At 33.0% G+C, this 17356-nt stretch overlaps 2 protein-coding genes across 2 annotated transcripts in view; one reads left to right on the top strand and one right to left on the bottom strand.

Moving 5' to 3' along the window:
* LOC128177393 (protein dead ringer homolog) overlaps nt 1–4440 on the bottom strand; it is a 26089-nt gene extending 21649 nt beyond the window's left edge. The window contains exons 1-2 of the mRNA XM_052844084.1: nt 4272–4440; nt 3190–3684 (exon numbers count right to left, since the gene is read on the bottom strand). Coding sequence (XP_052700044.1) covers nt 3190–3684; nt 4272–4310 — 534 coding nt within the window. The 5' untranslated portion in view covers nt 4311–4440. The remainder of the gene's footprint in view (nt 1–3189; nt 3685–4271) is intronic.
* A 218-nt stretch (nt 4441–4658) lies between these two features.
* LOC128177574 (U3 small nucleolar RNA-associated protein 15 homolog) overlaps nt 4659–17356 on the top strand; it is a 36121-nt gene continuing 23423 nt past the window's right edge. Inside the window, exons 1-4 of the mRNA XM_052844326.1 lie at nt 4659–4791; nt 7668–7760; nt 12575–12759; nt 13210–13333. Coding sequence (XP_052700286.1) covers nt 4696–4791; nt 7668–7760; nt 12575–12759; nt 13210–13333 — 498 coding nt within the window. The 5' untranslated portion in view covers nt 4659–4695. The remainder of the gene's footprint in view (nt 4792–7667; nt 7761–12574; nt 12760–13209; nt 13334–17356) is intronic.

Genomic DNA, 17356 nt, shown 5'->3' with positions numbered 1-17356 from the left:
CTCAGTAACTAGTCTTCTTTCAATATGCGTACCTTTCTTTTAATTTGTTTGTTAAAAATTAATTCAATTTTCTAAAAAGATAAGTATTATAATATCATTTCTTATAGATTTTTTTCACGAGAATATCTACAAAGGACTTTTGCCAATCACAAACAGTGTAAAGTAATGTTTAACACGAGCGCTATTTTGAAACAAACAAATTGTCAGAGAGTTCCGAATGAAATCTGATGAACGTTTCACACGGTTCTCGCACGCTTTGCCCGAAACGATTTACACGCTTTGCCCGAAACGCTGCACGCTTTGCCCGAAACGCTAAACGGTTTACACGAAACGCTTCACGATTCACACGAAACGCTAAACGGTTTACACGAAACGCTAAACGGTTTACACGAAACGTTTCTCACACGAAAGTCGCACGCTTTTTTGGTGTAGTAGTACGTTTCAGGGTCTGTAAGTGGGCACAGGTATACATGTATATACAAGGCTATGTGAGAGAGAGAGAGAGAGAGAGAGAGAGAGAGAGAGAGAGAGAGAGAGAGAGAGAGAGAGAGAGAGTTTATGTAATGCTTCTTCATGCAATGCAAATAATGCACCTCTTTTTAAACATAATGATATTATGATTAAAACATTAGCAATTATTTTCATTCAGAAATGTTAGAATATTGTACCTGTGTTTGCAAGAGATTCGTTGTCTTATTTTCAAACAGGATATCAAGAAAAGTTCTTTAGAATATATTTTATTCATAAAGCTTGCCTTTCATGTATATTACTGTTTTGCTGAATTCCATTTGAAATTTATATTTTTTTGTACCTGATGCATTAACCTAAAATTGAATTGATTCTCCGGTGTATAAAGGGGTAGACAATACCAAATTAGAATTATTTGATGAAACCTTATGTTGCTATCGCATTTATCAGCAAAAATTCCTGCACAAATTAATGTTAATGTGTCATAAAATTTACAATAACGTAAAAATATTATTTAACCTTTTAAAAGCTTAATGGAATTCAAATTTTACAATCGTGGACAAGATTGTATAATTAATGATATCTCAAGAATTCAGACATTGTGTGTTTGGATATCGTCAATTGTATATGATTGCTTTAATAAAAACAAAGAGTTGTTTAATTATTCGCAGTATATTCAAATCTATATAGCCCCAGTGCCAGTTTATGGTACATTAGGCATAGGTAAAGCCTTGTTCTTTAGAGAACACCGAATTGGAACTTCGTATATAAACAGGTAACTAACAACACATATTAATATGCACATGTTTATAAATATTCACAGGTATTGTTTTATGGGAGCTTCCAAGCCCCTGACGCGCACAGCTACAAAAGGAAAATATTATTTGATATCATTATCAAATTATTTCCTTTATGATTTATAGCAAACGCTATTAAAGGAAAACAACTGTATAGAATACAGCTGAGGTGAACGGGGTTCGTGTCGACGTTAAACCGTTTTCCTCATTTAACAAAGGCGAATCTAGTTGTTGCTTTATTGATTTTTTTTTCACCAATTACTTTGCATTTTATATAAAATTATCATTTGGAAAAAATACCTGGTCGATTTATCTACAATACAATTTTCAATTCTACTTAATATTTCATTTTTCCTTTCTGCGATTTCAATTGTTATTTCGCCAGAAACAACTTTATTATTTGTTTTCCCCCTTGATAATTGTTTAGCTGGTATTCTCAATTTGTATACGCTCTATATGTTTCCCCCTTTCAATGTTAAAATAAATGTTATTAAAAACTTTCACAAAAATTTAAGAAAAAGCGAATATAAAGTATACGGTATCATTAATTTGGGATTTAATGAAAAAGAGTCACATGTAATTAGATAATGGCATAATCATACATTGTAATACAGCTTATGAAAATATTCATGAAGTTTGCGCTCCAGTTCAAAGCAAATATGAAGACTACCTTATTGTGTGTTTTTTTTGGCTTTAAAACATGAAGTTGTTAAACATTAAACATGTAATTCACCACAGTGTATGATCCTCCCATTAAAAAAGATACCATAGAATTTTAAAAATCCCCGTTGCTTCAGGGACAAATGTTATTCTACTTGAGTGTCGTTGGATAAATAAATGTTTGCAATCTAAATATTTTGAAAATGAATTTGATAACGTATTGATAAATGCAGAAATTAATTATTTGCCCGCTATGTCATCGATTTGGATAAAATGATTTTCACTTTTCACCTCCGTTTATTTGGTCGAATAATAATACTTGTTCGATTTTCAATACATGGTGTTATATTCTTGCAATTTCAATGGAAAAACTCTATCACAAAATAGATATTAAAAGTTTGTATAAAATTTTTATGAATAATACAATTAGAATTGTGTCAATACTTCTACAATAGGTCAATACAGTTGCTTTAATGAATAGTTTCGGCCCAGAAATTTTCTCAGGAAGTGGGAATAAGCCATATGGCCAAAGAATTAGTTACATCGGGCTGTTCACTATAAAACGGAATTTATCGGGTCATGCAGGAGATGGGGGAATTTGATGCATAATTAATACAACAAATTACTGTCGATTGATTAAGCTTCCTTTCATCGATTTAAAGGTAGATTGTCGGAGGAGAAAAAAAACTATCAGGTGGAAAGTGGTTTTCAATCAAGCAGCCACAACATGCCAGGCGATTCAATATATTTCCACATACAAAGCGTTCATCAAATTTTCATTTGACAATTTCCATTTTATTTTGATTGAAGGAAACATATCCAGTCACTATCGTGCTCATAAAATGGATTCATTTTCAAGTACTGGAATTTTATGATGAAACGAAGCGGCCGATAGCTTGAGCGTTTAATTGTTGCAATCACGGAATGTTTCTTGTTTTGTAAAATAACAAATTAAGGCTTGCAGGTACCCAGGGAAATTGATATAATTTGCTGCGAAATTGATTCATTGGTATTATTGTTATTAAAATGATAAATAAAACTTAAATGATTTGCTTTCACTGTGTAATACGCAGTAAAACTTCTCTCTAGTGTCTTTAGCTATCAACCCGAAGACTTTACAACACTTTCGAGGGTATAGATTACATACGTCTCACAACCTGTCGAAATAAGCGGGTAACAACCACTAAAGTCGCAACCTTGGGTTAAATATTAACTTATCGAATAAAAACCAATAGAAGACGTGTATGTAAGATGACATTCTCACCTGTTTAAACTGTTCCTCAAACGTCCAGTGATGGGCGGGGCCCTCGCCGGTGGGTGAGGCCGACGTGGCGCTGTGTGGAGACAGCGAGCCCGCCCTGTGGTAATTTCTGTCCAAGAAAGCACTATGATTTAACAGATCTAGTCTTGAGGAGGAGTCGGATTTTGTGAGGGGGTGCCCATCCCGAAGGGCGCGGAACTCCTCGTGTTTATTTACACGCAAGTCCTGGCCCCTCTCCGACTCCAGCTGTGAAAGTCTCTCGGCATGCAGCCTCAGTTCCTTGGCGCGAAGTTCCTCGTGCCGGCGTATTATCGCCTCCTCGTGAGCTCGTTTCAGTTCTTTTTCTATCTCCTCTCTCTCCTCTCTCTCCTGACGTTTGAGCTTCTCGTATAGTTCCCTGTCCGAGCTGTCCAGTTTTTCAGTAGATCTACGAGATCCAACGTCTCCACTCTCGCTTCCATTGTCAGACATTTCAGATTCGTTCAAATCCTCATTCGACTGAAATGTAAATAAACTTTGAATTAATTTGTTGTAAAAATTAATGGGCATCTCAATGAAATTGCTGCTTTTTATGCGAAAGGAAAAAGTTGATTTGTGTTAATTTAGTTTTATTAAAAACAAAAGACAGCAATATTTTAATTTTCTGAAACACATTCTAAAGTCCAGTTATTTGTTGCATAAATTAGATATTTCTTACATAAATATTTTATGCTTAATAATTTTCTCTATTAAAATACAAAAGATTTGATTCTTTATATGCTTAAAAAATCGACTTCCATATCATTTTACACTTTCTATATAGATTTAAAAAGAAAAGAAAAAATTATAAGTCAACAAAGTAGATATTTAAACTGTCAATTTAATTCAAAGAGAGGAAATGAAACTAAAACTTAATGCACTTTATTTAAAAGATTTTCCCTAAAATAATAATTATGAATGACAAAGTGGCTAAGAACATTATCAAACAATATCATTAATTACATGTATTTGTTCTATCAGAGTAAGAGTTTGGGAAAAACTGTTTGATACCTTGCACAACTTCAGACACAAATAAATAGGCGTGTATAAACATTCGGTAAACTTACCACACTGCCTTCACTATTTTCTCCGTTCGACATCTTCATGGATTGCCAACTTCTTTACAAATGCTGTGTCCGTCCCTTAATTCCGTCGATATGTATGCGGCCTAAATTACAATATACACTTTATCAATGAAAATAATCCTATCCAGTCATTGGAATAGATTAATTTATGCATACTCTGTAGTAAATTATTCGCACGTGGTTTCACATATTTTCCACGCCCCCTTGAACTTATTGGCCTATCAAATTTTTATAGTCTCGAAACCACCATGAATAGATAAATTCTAAGTAATATTTTGTAAAATCTAATTTATAAGAAATATAATTTACTTAATTTAATTCAACGTTAACATCTAAGCAATCAAAACACGTTTAATTGTATTATGAAAACAAAACGTTAATTGAGATTAGAGACTAGAAAACAAAGATGGCTGCTCCCTTCAAGAAAACTTCGGCACGGCATTTACAACCACGTGTAGATGTGAAAGTCACCCCAGATACGTTATACTGGAAAAATTTAGATGTGAGTGTTTTTTAATAATTATGTATTTGTTACGTTACCTACCCATTTTAATTTCTTTTCGAATAAATACAGATTTACTGGCAACCTGTATGAAATTAGCCTGAATTTCCTTTATTTACAATGTGAATACTTTTTGTGACAAAACTGTTCCAATGTAACATTTTCCATTTATTCGTGTAACTTGTAACAGAATACTTTTAGAATCGCGTTTCTCCGTGTATTTTAAGTAGGTGTGCTTGTAAAGGTTTGTTCAACGTGTTTTAATATACAGTTATAGCCTATGGTTAAAGTAAGTACATGTATATATGATTTTATAGATCTGAAGAGAGTATATCGACTGAGGACGAAGTCTGAGGTTGATATATTCTCATCAGTCTATAAAACCATGCATTGACCGATATCAAAAGGCTAGAACTGTTTTATTTAGTATTATAATAAATCAAAAACTAATTCTCTTCATTCTCTTCAAGCGTATAAAAATGAAATATCTTGTTCATAATGTATAGGTTTTGATTTCCCTATTATAACGTCAAAATGTTGCATGTGCCAAAATAAGTATTTTTGTCATGAAAATCTAATTTTAGTATAGTGAGGTCTCTAAATTTTGGTAATGGTATGGTAAGGTCCGTAACAGAATTTATAACCAGTCATAATTGACCAATCATATGCTAGGGGAAACTATTGTATTATGGTAATATAATGTGTAAACAGTTAAACGGTGTAACAGTTGGACCAAGCACAGATTTTTAAGGCTTGATACGCAGAGAGTAGGATCCACCTGTCTTAAATCATAAGCCAAAGTTAAACTAAACGTTGCGGGCTTAGTCTATATTATGACGTCATGTTTCATTTGTAAAACTGAAAAAGTGTGTCTTCGGAAATAGCCAAAGAAGAGTATGTGATTATGAGAATTTTTTATTTCTTCTTTTAATGCTTATCTATTTCAGAAGTTGATAAATTTTCTTTTTTTTACATTATTCAGTGTATCTAAAAGATCCGTTTCTTGATGTTAATGTTTTTATTTTCCATCTTGACAAATAATTTGATAAGACATTCATGAACTATTCTTATCTCCAGATTAAAGCACTTTTGAAACTTGTTTGGTTTGCATAGTCAATTATTTTCATTTAAATAAATAAAATTACTTTCAATTGAAAACTTGAAAAGTTTTTAACAGAGCTAATGGACAATTATAGAAAAACACCACTCTTTAATGAATGAGTTAACTTTGTTTAACAAAATGGCGGCCAATATGGCGGCGCCTATGAGCTAGAAAATTTTTTTAACCCCTGATTCAACTTCTATTTTTATCAGTGTTACCATCAAGCTGCCTCGCTTTGGGAGGTGGACTAGCCTGCCTCTCCCTGCGCTGGGTATTAATCTCGGCAGAAATTCGGATTGGCTCGATATTTGTACTGATGCTTTCACTTAATTATGGGACAGTCCTTCCTAATTCATGTTTTAAAATTCAGCGTTCACTTATGATGCTTGTTTCCATTAAAATTTTAATATTCTTGTCTTGCCCACTTCAATTTTGCAGCTCTATTATAATTCAAATGAATTATTTAAATTATTTCTGCATTTCCACTGATATTTGTGAATATTAATTATACCCCCACTCCAAAGGAAAAGAGGGTACCAGTATACTGTTTTACCCTTGTGTGTCCGTCTGGCCTACTGTCCATCCTTCTGTCTGTCTGTCTATCCATAACAAAAATTTCAGTCACATTTTTCTCATCAACTACTCATCACAGATTTCAAAAGGAGGGGGCATAAGTGTTTTACAAACATCTCTTGTTAACTGGGTTTTCCAAAGGAAAAGTCCAGTTATTGAAATTGTGAAATTGGGGGGCTTGGCTAGCAGATGGGTAGGCGGCTGCCAAAAGGATACCTATTGTATGGATAACTCCTCCTACAGTTTTGAAGTTAGGAAGTTGTTGTTTTGCAGATCAGTTCTACATATATCAGAGAGATGTGCATATTACTTGGATTTTGATTTTTGGTGATTAATGCAAAAAACACCACCTGTTGAACTTACTCATTTTTTCACATTATATTGCATATAGGGTACCCCTATTGTATAGATAACTCCTCCTACAGTTTTAAAGTTAGGAAATTGTTGTTTTGCAGATCATTTGTACATACATCAGAGATGTTAATTGTAAAAACAGCAATTATTGTTTTATTATATGACCCAGGGATTGATACAGACGTATGTATCAAATTGAGTAGAAAACCTCATCACCTAGCTATACTTAGTTTGAATCATATAACATTAAACTTCATTAAACCAAAGTAATATTGATAACCAATAGCATTCTGAAAATTCCTGATATTTTAATAGTGAAATGTAGAAAAAATCAAATGTTATATTCACCTCTTAGGTCTAGTGCAGGTAAATATAACTTTGTTTCCAGAACATTGGATTTCAACCAATCAGAGAGAGAGAGAGAGAGAGCTAAGAATTAATCATATAAAATGATTTTATGATTGGATTTGGTTTTAGAATACTGGTATAAATTAAGGGTAAAGGGCTTGGTAGTTGCCCCCCCCCCCCCCCCATCCACCCCCTCCCCCAATGAGACATTGGTCATTGTTATACCTGAGCTGTATCTGTATATGGATTGGATATTTCCCCCTATGATTACCATATCAATGTGTTGATAATTTTTTTAGAGGTACATGTATATATCTTACCAAACCTTCTGTGTAACATGAATGATAATTTTCAAAGGCAAAGAAAAAATTTACAAAGAAATAATGTTCAGACTGTTGTTGCAATTTCCGTAGGAACAAAGAATATTTCAGTAAGTTCGCGGATTAATTTTGCAAATATAAGTTATACGAAGTTTAATTTTTACATATTTTATTTGAAGGTTCCTGTGACAAAGAAAGAGTATGGTGCTATAACAGACATTGATTTCTGTCCCACTGCGCCACATTATTTTGCTGTGACCAATTCCACAAGGGTAAGATTATAAATTTTTAGAGCTGCCAACCCTTAAGATTTTTGCGTAAGGCTTACAAAATTAGCACATAAAATATGCCTTACAATTTCTCTTTTTATTCTTCTGATGCTTTTCTTTTTATCAAAGTTTGGAATTCCAGAATTTTTAGATCAATCAGTGTACAGTTTTACTATTATGATGAATATTGTCATACTCTCAACATGGCTTACTTGTATCTGGTTTCGCTTTTAGAAGGCCAATTTTTGCTATCGCAGAATAGTGCAGAATATAAATTAAATGCATTCAGATAAATATCAATATGATAAACTGAGAGATAATATCTATATCATCGTTTACCAAAGGGATGCAAGAAATGAAAAAAGATATTGAATACAAAATAGAGTTTTGTGGTTTCTTTTTCTTTTTTTGTTTATTTTTACGCTCCAGTGTATTACCATACAATGAGTTTTCTTCTCACCTCAATCTTGATGGTAGAGCTCATAATTTTTGTCTGTCCTTTTGCCATTTAGCTGCTTTTGCTAATATGTATAATGAATTTTTAACCGGGTTTTCCAACGGAAAAATCCGGTTATTTAAAATGGTGAAAATGGCGGGCAGGCGGGCGGGCGGCTGCCAAAAGGGTACCCTCATTGTACAGATAACTCCTCCTACAGTTTTCAAGATAGGAAGTTGTTCTTTTGCAGATCCATTGTACATATATCAGAGGTGTGCATATTGGTAGGATTTTGATTTCCGATAATTTTTGAAAAAAATACCAGCTTTTGAACTTACTCATTTTTTGGCAAAATATTGCATATAGAGTACCCTCATTGTACGGATAACTCCTCCTACAGTTCTCAAGATAGGAAGTTGTTCTTTTGCAGATCAATTGTACATATATCAGAGATGTGCATATTGCTAGGATTTTGATTTCCGATAATTTATGAAAAAAATAAGAGCTTTTGAACTTAGTCATTTTTTGGCAAAATATTGCATATAGGGTACCCTCATTGTACGGAAAACTCCTCCAACAGTTCTCAAGGTAGGAAGTTGTTCTTTTGCAAATCAATTGTACATATATTAGAGGTGTGCATATTGCTAGGATTTTGATTTCCGATAATTTATGGGGAAAAAAACCCAGCTTTTGAACTTAGTCATTTTTTGGCAAAATATTGCAGTTTATAAGCTGGTATTTTTTTTGCTAGGATTTTGATATCTGATAATTTATGAAGAAAATACGAGCTTTTAAACTTAGTCATTTTTTGGCAAAATATTGCATATAGGGTACCCTCATTGTACGGATAACTCCTCCTACAGTATTCAAGATAAGAAGTTGTTCTTTTGCAAATCAATTGTACATATATTAGAGGTGTGCACATTGCTAGGATTTTGATTTCTGATAATTTATGGGGAAAAAAACCCAGCTTTTGAACTTAGTCTTTTTTTGGCAAAATATTGCATATAGGGTACCCTCATTGTACGGATAACTCCTCCTACAGTATTCAAGATAAGAAGTTTTTCTTTTGCAAATCAATTGTACATATATTAGAGGTGTGCATATTGCTAGGATTTTGATTTCCGATAATTTATGAAAAAAAACTCCAGCTTTTGAACTTAGTCATTTTCGGGCAAAACATTGCATATAGGATACTCCATTTCACTGGATACAGGTTGACATGGATTATGGATACAGTTCACATAAATGAAAACCCGGTTTGCTGTCACATTGACAGCTTTTCACTTGTTGCAAGTTCACTTGCTTTTTATTTCTTCAACAATTTCAACAAAGAGAAAAATCAAATAAATATATTTGAGATCTGTAATATTGAAAATCAAGTACTTCGCCAAGTGTCATGCATATGTGTAAGGTGGTCACATTCAGGAAAACACTTATTCGAATCTATGTCAACATGTTAAAAAACTAATTTCTGCTAAATATCGTACAATATCGTTCATGCCAAATATAATACATTTACAGTATAGGGAGTGAAGAGCCAGGTTAAAATTGAAAATGTAAAAATGAAAAAAGAAATGAATTACGAATTTGATATACAAGATCCTGCACAATTTTAAAGAACTACAGACACGTGTGGTAATACATTTAATAATAATTGTGATCAAATTCTTAACACACCTACTGTATATGAGTTATTGTCATAAACAGTCTGACATTTTGATTAAATGTGTGAATCATTATACCCCCGCAAACAAAGTTTAGGGGGGGGGGGGTATATTGGTTTCACTCTGTCCGTCTGTCTGTAGACACAGCTTTGTCCCCCTATAGAATTTTTTACTACTGCATGGAACAGTCTGAAAATTTGTACATATGTTGATCATCATCTGAAGATGTGCACCTGCAATCTTATTTTAAGATCAGACAAGATTTAATGATTTTATGACAGTTTTCATTTCACTCTAAAATATATTTATATTATCTCCAGATGAAAGTTTTTTTGTCTTTATGTCTTAAATTAATTTATTTTTTTTAAGTATTCTATCAACTGACAATGCAAAATTTTTGTTTGTCAATGATAAATTCTTAGGAGCTAATAAGAACATCAAAGACAAATGTTGCTGAATTCATTTGTCCCAAGGGGGCCATTATCTGAGCCATGGTTTAGATGGAGCATGTGTTAAGGGAAAATTGATAATCTTTAAAATGGGTGGTGGTTTTGGGGCTATTTTAAAATTGTTTCATGTAAACCAAAAGTTTCTATCATTATAAGGAAATAAATAATATCATTATTGATAAAGAAGTTAACTATTTTTAGAAGTTGTTTAAATTTATTAGTCAAGTAAATTGATGAAGTGACCCTATAGGGCATTGATTTAAATGAAATTCAAAATTACTGATATGATTGTAGTGTTTAGGCAATTTTAAAATTGTTTGTAATATTAAATTTTCTTTTTTACATATTTTGACACAGTATGGTAAATATGCTAATGTTTTGGGAGTTTATTAAATTTAACAAGCTCATAAAAAAAAAATCATAGTCCTATAGGATCATTTTTCTGATATGGAGTTCCATTGTACCATAGAAGAAAGTGAGGAAATTTTGAAACAACTAATTGCATCTGTCAAGACTCTTATTAGAAAGATATTCAAAGTTTTATCAATAGAAGAGCATTGCTTGGCTACCAGTATTTCCATTTACTGCAAAGGGAGGGGTTATTGTCATTTTGTTGGTTTTTCTTTAAAACGATTAGATAAAAAAAATATATCAGAAGATACATAAATTTGTAAATGTATTACTGTACATATGTATTTACAGTGATATTCTGACAATTTTGATTTTAATTTTTCTTTGTTAACTATTTTTTTTTTTTACAATTCTAGATTTTTTTTTATTTGTATGTGTTCCAAACCTTTATTATTCAATTCAATTATTTGTCCCTTTTGAAATTAGCCTTGCGGGGGTATTAGTCCCATTAGGACATTTCTAGTTAATATTGTCAATTTGGTTGGTAGATTTAGGTCCAATCATCCACGACTGCTTTCAGAACTTGCATGCAACTGTTTCCAGGTGAAAGAGGATTAAACATTAAGGCCATAGTACTGTCTGGTGCATTATATTCTACTTTAGATATTTTTCTCTTACCAGAACAAATAGAATTTAAGCTAGATGTTAACAATTGTTTTCTCTATCATATTATTATGATCTGAGTACTGTAAAACATTTTTTATTTGCATAGATGTGAACAATTGTTTTCTCTATCATATTATGATGATCTAAGTACTGTAAAACATTTTTTATTCGCATAGATTTTATTTCACGATTTACTTGGGTCTGATATACCGATTCATGACAACTGATTTTCGCAACAAAAGACTAATCCACAGTATTGTTGTAATAACATCCATGGGTCAAGTATTGGTTCATGGAGAGAAATAGTCATGATGACCAGGCTCTTGCAAACCTTGTGTAAATTTCTTGCATGCAGATAAAACTTGGTTTACATTATTATATGATATGCCGCATGAATAATGTATTGGCTGTATAAGGAAAGATAATCCTTATTTAGACATTGGCTGTCCATATAAGGAAAGATAATCCTTATTTAGACATTGGCTGTCCATATAAGGAAAGATAATCCTTATTTAGACATGGACTGTATATTAAAAGATTTCAAGAGACTAGCAGGAAAAGAGTACTTACACCTGTATTAATACCTTTACATGTATTTATTATGTATTTTTCAAGTCAAGACTAGTCAGGTTAAATATCTGGTAAAGCATGTTGGTGTCCCCTGTAAAACGTACATAACTGATTTCAGGCAAAACTTGTAAGATTTTTTTCCTTTTTAGAAAAGTTATGCAGGAATTGATTACATTGCTAGCTGGTTATATGGTTCTTTCAATTAATTCTTTTTAACAAGACGGGTGATTGTTAAACTAATACGTAGGGAACTATAAACATGGAGGTTTGTGTATCATTATTGTGTAATTTGAGTTATTACTTACCGGTACAACATTTGAGTATTGGTGAATGAAACATATACCACTTTTGATATTGCAAGGGGACACAAAACAAAGCGATGTACTGATAGAAACACAAAGAAAAAAGAATCTGTAGAATATAATTGTTCTTTGTTTTGTTAAAAACTTTTCCAGACTGAAAAATACTTAAACTGATCTGTTTGCATGTAGAAGCCTTGACCTATTTTTTCTCATTTTGATTTTGTTTTGTAATAAATCAGAATAAGTTAACCTTTGTATATGAAACTATTGGCATACATGTACATTCATATTTGTGTAATCATACGATATGTTTAGATGAGGGGGAAAACAAATGTGGGGACTTAAACATAGTATTCTCTATGTTCTATTTTCACAGGTACAAGTTTACAGCCCTACCTCCCTGCAGATTCACAAAACCATCAGTCGGTTCAAAGAGGTGGCATACTCTGGCAGTTTCCGTAGCGATGGTAAACTGTTGGTTGCCGGGGGAGATGAGGGGTCTGTCCGACTTTTTGATGTGGACAGTAAATCATTACTGAGGCTGTTTAAAGGTCACAGTGGGTGAGCAGATCAAGAGAGTGGTTTCAGTTTAATGAACAATGTGCATACAAAGAAGTCAAATAGATTGGGCTCAATATAGAAATATATTGAAAAACAAATCTTAGAAATTTTCTCCTGGCGATCAGCAAAGCCATGATTTATCATATTCATATAAATGCATCCTCATGTAGTAATTTGTTACTTACATAAAAAAAAAGCTCATGTTTTTGTATGTACGTTTGTAAGCATAACACTAATAATTTATTTGTTTAAGCTCAGGTGAGCCATGTGGTCCCTGGGCCTCTTGGTTTTGCATGGCAAGGGGTTGAAATTAAATAAAAACACTCCACTTTGCTAACTAACAGTGAACTATACATGTAAATTAAGTACAGGTTGTTAGATCAAAAGTCATTATGGCTTTCTGAACTTCAAATAAAGGCCACACCGAACAAAAGCTGTCATTTATTGCAGAGCTATCCATGTTACGAAGTTTTTGACTGACAAAACTCGAATTTTCTCTGGTTCCGATGACAACAGTGTGTCGGTGTGGGACATTCCAAGTGAAAGTCAGCTTTTATCATACAGAGAGCACCAGGTAAGTACGAGAACTAGTTAATTTATCATACAGAGAGCACCAGGTAAGTACGAGAACTAGTTAATTAAGTCTTTACTGCAGGGTGAGAACTTGTACAAGTTTGAATTCTTTTATCTTTCACCAGAAATTCCTGACTTAAATGTTTGACAACTTCTTTTATTTGTTCTAATCTCCATGAAGAGTTTTTTCTGTTGGTTTCACATAGCTTGTAAGCATTTCTTATAAATAAAGATGAAAAATGTATATCATGGAGTTTATATTTATTTCAGTGGTATATCTGATTCACTTTATGCATGTTAGTGAGAGGACTGGAGAGAAATGATTGTTTATATTAGATTTAATTGATCAAAGCACAACGTTGAATAAATTATTTATTAAGGACATTTGACGTGGAAATGTCCACACTATCCACATCAGAATGTATAGAGAAACTAAAGCTCAGTCTTTAAGAATTCCAATATGCTCATCTATGTTCCTCCATTTGTAATAATGGACGCACTATAAGTCTGGCTTTTATTTTCATTATTGATATCACGATTTCTATATGATATGAAGACTTAATGAATACCATTTTCCAGTCAAAACCGAATTCTGTTACAGGATACCAAACTATATTAAATGATATTTAAGCCACGCGTTTCTCCAGGCGCAGACATTATAGGCAAGATTTCATCATGTTTCAGTTTTTTTAAGTTTGTTAAAAAAAATTCTTCCCTTTATTGCAAAATTCCCCCTTGAACATTTCACGACTAAATTGATAATTTCATTAAATCCGGAATATTGACTAGACAAGTTTCCATTTCATTTTCATTATATTGACACTGAGAATAAATACCAATGATAATGAAAATTCATTTTTTTAATATATTTATTTTGCAACCAACCCATAAAGATGTATCGTTGAAGCAGTTTTATTTTACAGCATATTTTTTTCATAAACCAAAAAAATGAATAAAAGTTTAAAAAATCTCCAACTGTCTGATCAAAATGCATCTTGAACTTTTCAACTTTTACGATTACGATTAAAATCATTTTTTTTCTCCATCTCTGTTTTTCTCAAGCACAGGAAGTATTAGAAACAAACGTGTCAGTATATCAGAAATTCAGCAGCACATTAAGTTGTTGATTCGACTTAATTCAAGCGACTTCCTCTCGACCATTAATGCAACAAAAAAGCTAACTCGATCTCTTCAACCGCGGCGCGAGATGCTGCGATGAATTCAATTCCAGATTTTTTGTGGCAAATTTTATGGTTTCAAATTTTATAAAAATGCATAAAGGTCAGTCAAGGTCAAATTGGCGCTTCCAATCAAATTAGAAATATTGGTTGTGATATCCCCCAGTTCCCACTTCCACTTCGGCTGTCAGTTAAAAGCGTCAAGACAAGAATATAAAAGTCAGCGCTCGCCTCATGTTGAGTATATAAAATCAATTTACATGATGCAATAAACCAGAAATATTCAGATATTCCACCTATTATTTTTCTTAAGTGTTATAAAACGGGGAAAGCTTTTGGAGAGTAGTTTTATCAGGGGATGTGGCCGCTTGAAGCACCTTGTTTCATTTTTCTCTATTTTTGATTCGCAGGTTTATCGTTTTTACACGATATATATTTTTTGTAAGGAGACATAATTTTATTTTCTTCTGAATCTCGACTTGACATTTTAACTTCTTTTCCATCTGAAACTTTAATGAGTTATGTGGACGTAGATTTCCAGAGATGTTTAAAAACCGTCTCTTGATTTTTTGCATCATCTCAGAGAAAAAAAACTAGCAAATGCAGTTCCAAAATGAATAGTGAAAGTTCAAACAATAAAAAATTCCGTAGAAGTGCTAAGTACAAGGTATATGTTTACAATTTTTGTACCTTTGTACTTGTATTAAACACGCTGCGTGGATTCTCCAAGATATACAAAAAAATCTCACAAAAAGACGTAAAATCTAAGATCATTTGGAACAAGACTACGGGATGGAGAGGCTTGACCTCTTCATATCAAAACACGTGTAAACCCTGACTTTACGACGGGATGTTTCACCGTTATAACCAAGCATGATAGCTAAGGACTATCAAAACATTGAATCACAAAAAACCCAATGGCCAACATCGTCCATACGCCTCTTTTTTAATTTTGATCTCAGTGGGTGACTTCTACACATGGGATTGATTCAAAATGGAAAAAAAAGTAACATGCAAAGAGTATGCCGTCCTATTCGTAGTATTCGGTTGTAACTGGTGCTTATCTATTATGGGCAAAGTGTTGAATTAAATATATGTACACTGTTAAAACAAACTCTCTCTCTCTCTCTCTCTCTCTCTCTCTCTCTCTCTCTCATAACCTGAACTGTGTTTTGGAAATGTAAAGCGTGTGTAGATCTGTCTTCGTCACCTTTGAATTGTTTGTCATGGCATAAAGTCCCCATGGAAGGTTTCTGTAATCGTCATATCATTTCTGATCGGCTTATCGTGGTATAAGAGCTTGTTAACTACTAATCTAGTAACCGTTTTCCAATTGATGGTGATGGCTTCGAGATAACGAAAGTGAAACGGTGACTAGAATTCGCCGATAACAGATGTTTGTTGATTGATGAGGGGGAACCAACAATCCATGCTTCTTAGGAGTTTCGTTGACTGTAGATCATTTTTTTGGCCGGACATTAGAGTAGGTTTCTTGTAGAACGTCCGTTTTGTTGTTGGTAAGGCAATCAGATGTCGTACAAACAAGACAAAGCACTTGATGACTGTACACTGACACTCTCTCTACCCCACGGAGAATATTGCTATCCCCTACCAATTATATTTATCAATTTATCTATTTATAAATTGCTGTTCGATATAAAGAAGATATCCAAACAATTGCGAAGCTGTGGGTCTGTTTTTTATGATTTCTTTATTGCCTGCATAAAGTGTGCACTTATTTTGCCGTGTGTTCACTACGAGTGCGGTCAGACGGTGCACACAACTGCAAAGTTCTCGTACTCCAGGACGAATGCGGCGCGATTGTTTCTCAAAAATTACAAACTGCGTAACCATCTATATGTCAAATAACACTTTTACTTTTAAAAATATACCAGAGAGAGAGAGAGAGAGAGAGAGAGAGAGAGAGAGAGAGAGAGAGAGAGAGAGGAGGGAGAGCATTTTCAATTTTAAGCCATCTTTAAGCAGCAAAGTTAATTTAACGTTTAACGTTAACGCCACTAGCTTGTAGCTGTTTAATGATTTGTCCTGTCAGTTGTTAAGACAATCTCAGGTAGTTTACAAGAAGTAATTGCGTTAAAGACCTCAAACCATTTATTTTTTAAAAAGAATGGTTTAAAATACGTAAATTTAAAAAAAAATGATCAAAAATGTTATGAAGGAAATGTGTGACGTAGTGTCTACAATGTTGCGAAACTCGACGTATTGCATGCATTGCAAGAAATTCCTCTCACAGACATATGGACAAAGTGATGTCAGTCCTCACTCCATACATATAGACTAAATTTTTCTGCGAAGAACGATTTCATCGGTTGTTCAGTCAACATCCAGTACCGTTCATCGCACCTATAGCCTGGCCATTGCGATCGGCTAATAAACAATTCCTTATTTCTTGACAATTAGTATGAATCATTATGAAAACAAATATTTTAGAAAGATAGCGTCAAAGTCTTTGTTTAAGACGATGCCATATAAAGACATGTACATGTACATTTTAAAATCATTCTGTAAAATGTTGACGTATTCAGTGCTGATATTTATCAACTGTTTCTATGGAAACTGGTGTTTTCTAAACTGGAATATTATGTATATGACAAAATTCCGCGTCATAAAATGATATACATTTATACTACAACACAAATAAACAATTTTTCAGTATTTCTCACACCTCTCCTTCAGAGCTCCTATATCTTTTTTTTTTATTTTTAAACATGTTCATGTACAGTTTTTTTATTGTCATATATGCCTCAATTTTTCCGTTCTTTTATCAAGCTTATTTTCTTTCAATTTTGCCCAGTTTTAAAGAAACTTGGCCACGAAAATTTTAT

The sequence above is a fragment of the Crassostrea angulata genome, chromosome 3 (assembly GCF_025612915.1).
Source record: "Crassostrea angulata isolate pt1a10 chromosome 3, ASM2561291v2, whole genome shotgun sequence".
NCBI classification, from domain to species: Eukaryota; Metazoa; Mollusca; class Bivalvia; order Ostreida; family Ostreidae; genus Magallana; species Magallana angulata.
The sequence above is the reverse complement of the archived record's forward strand: the minus strand, read 5'-3'. Positions and strand labels throughout refer to the sequence as shown.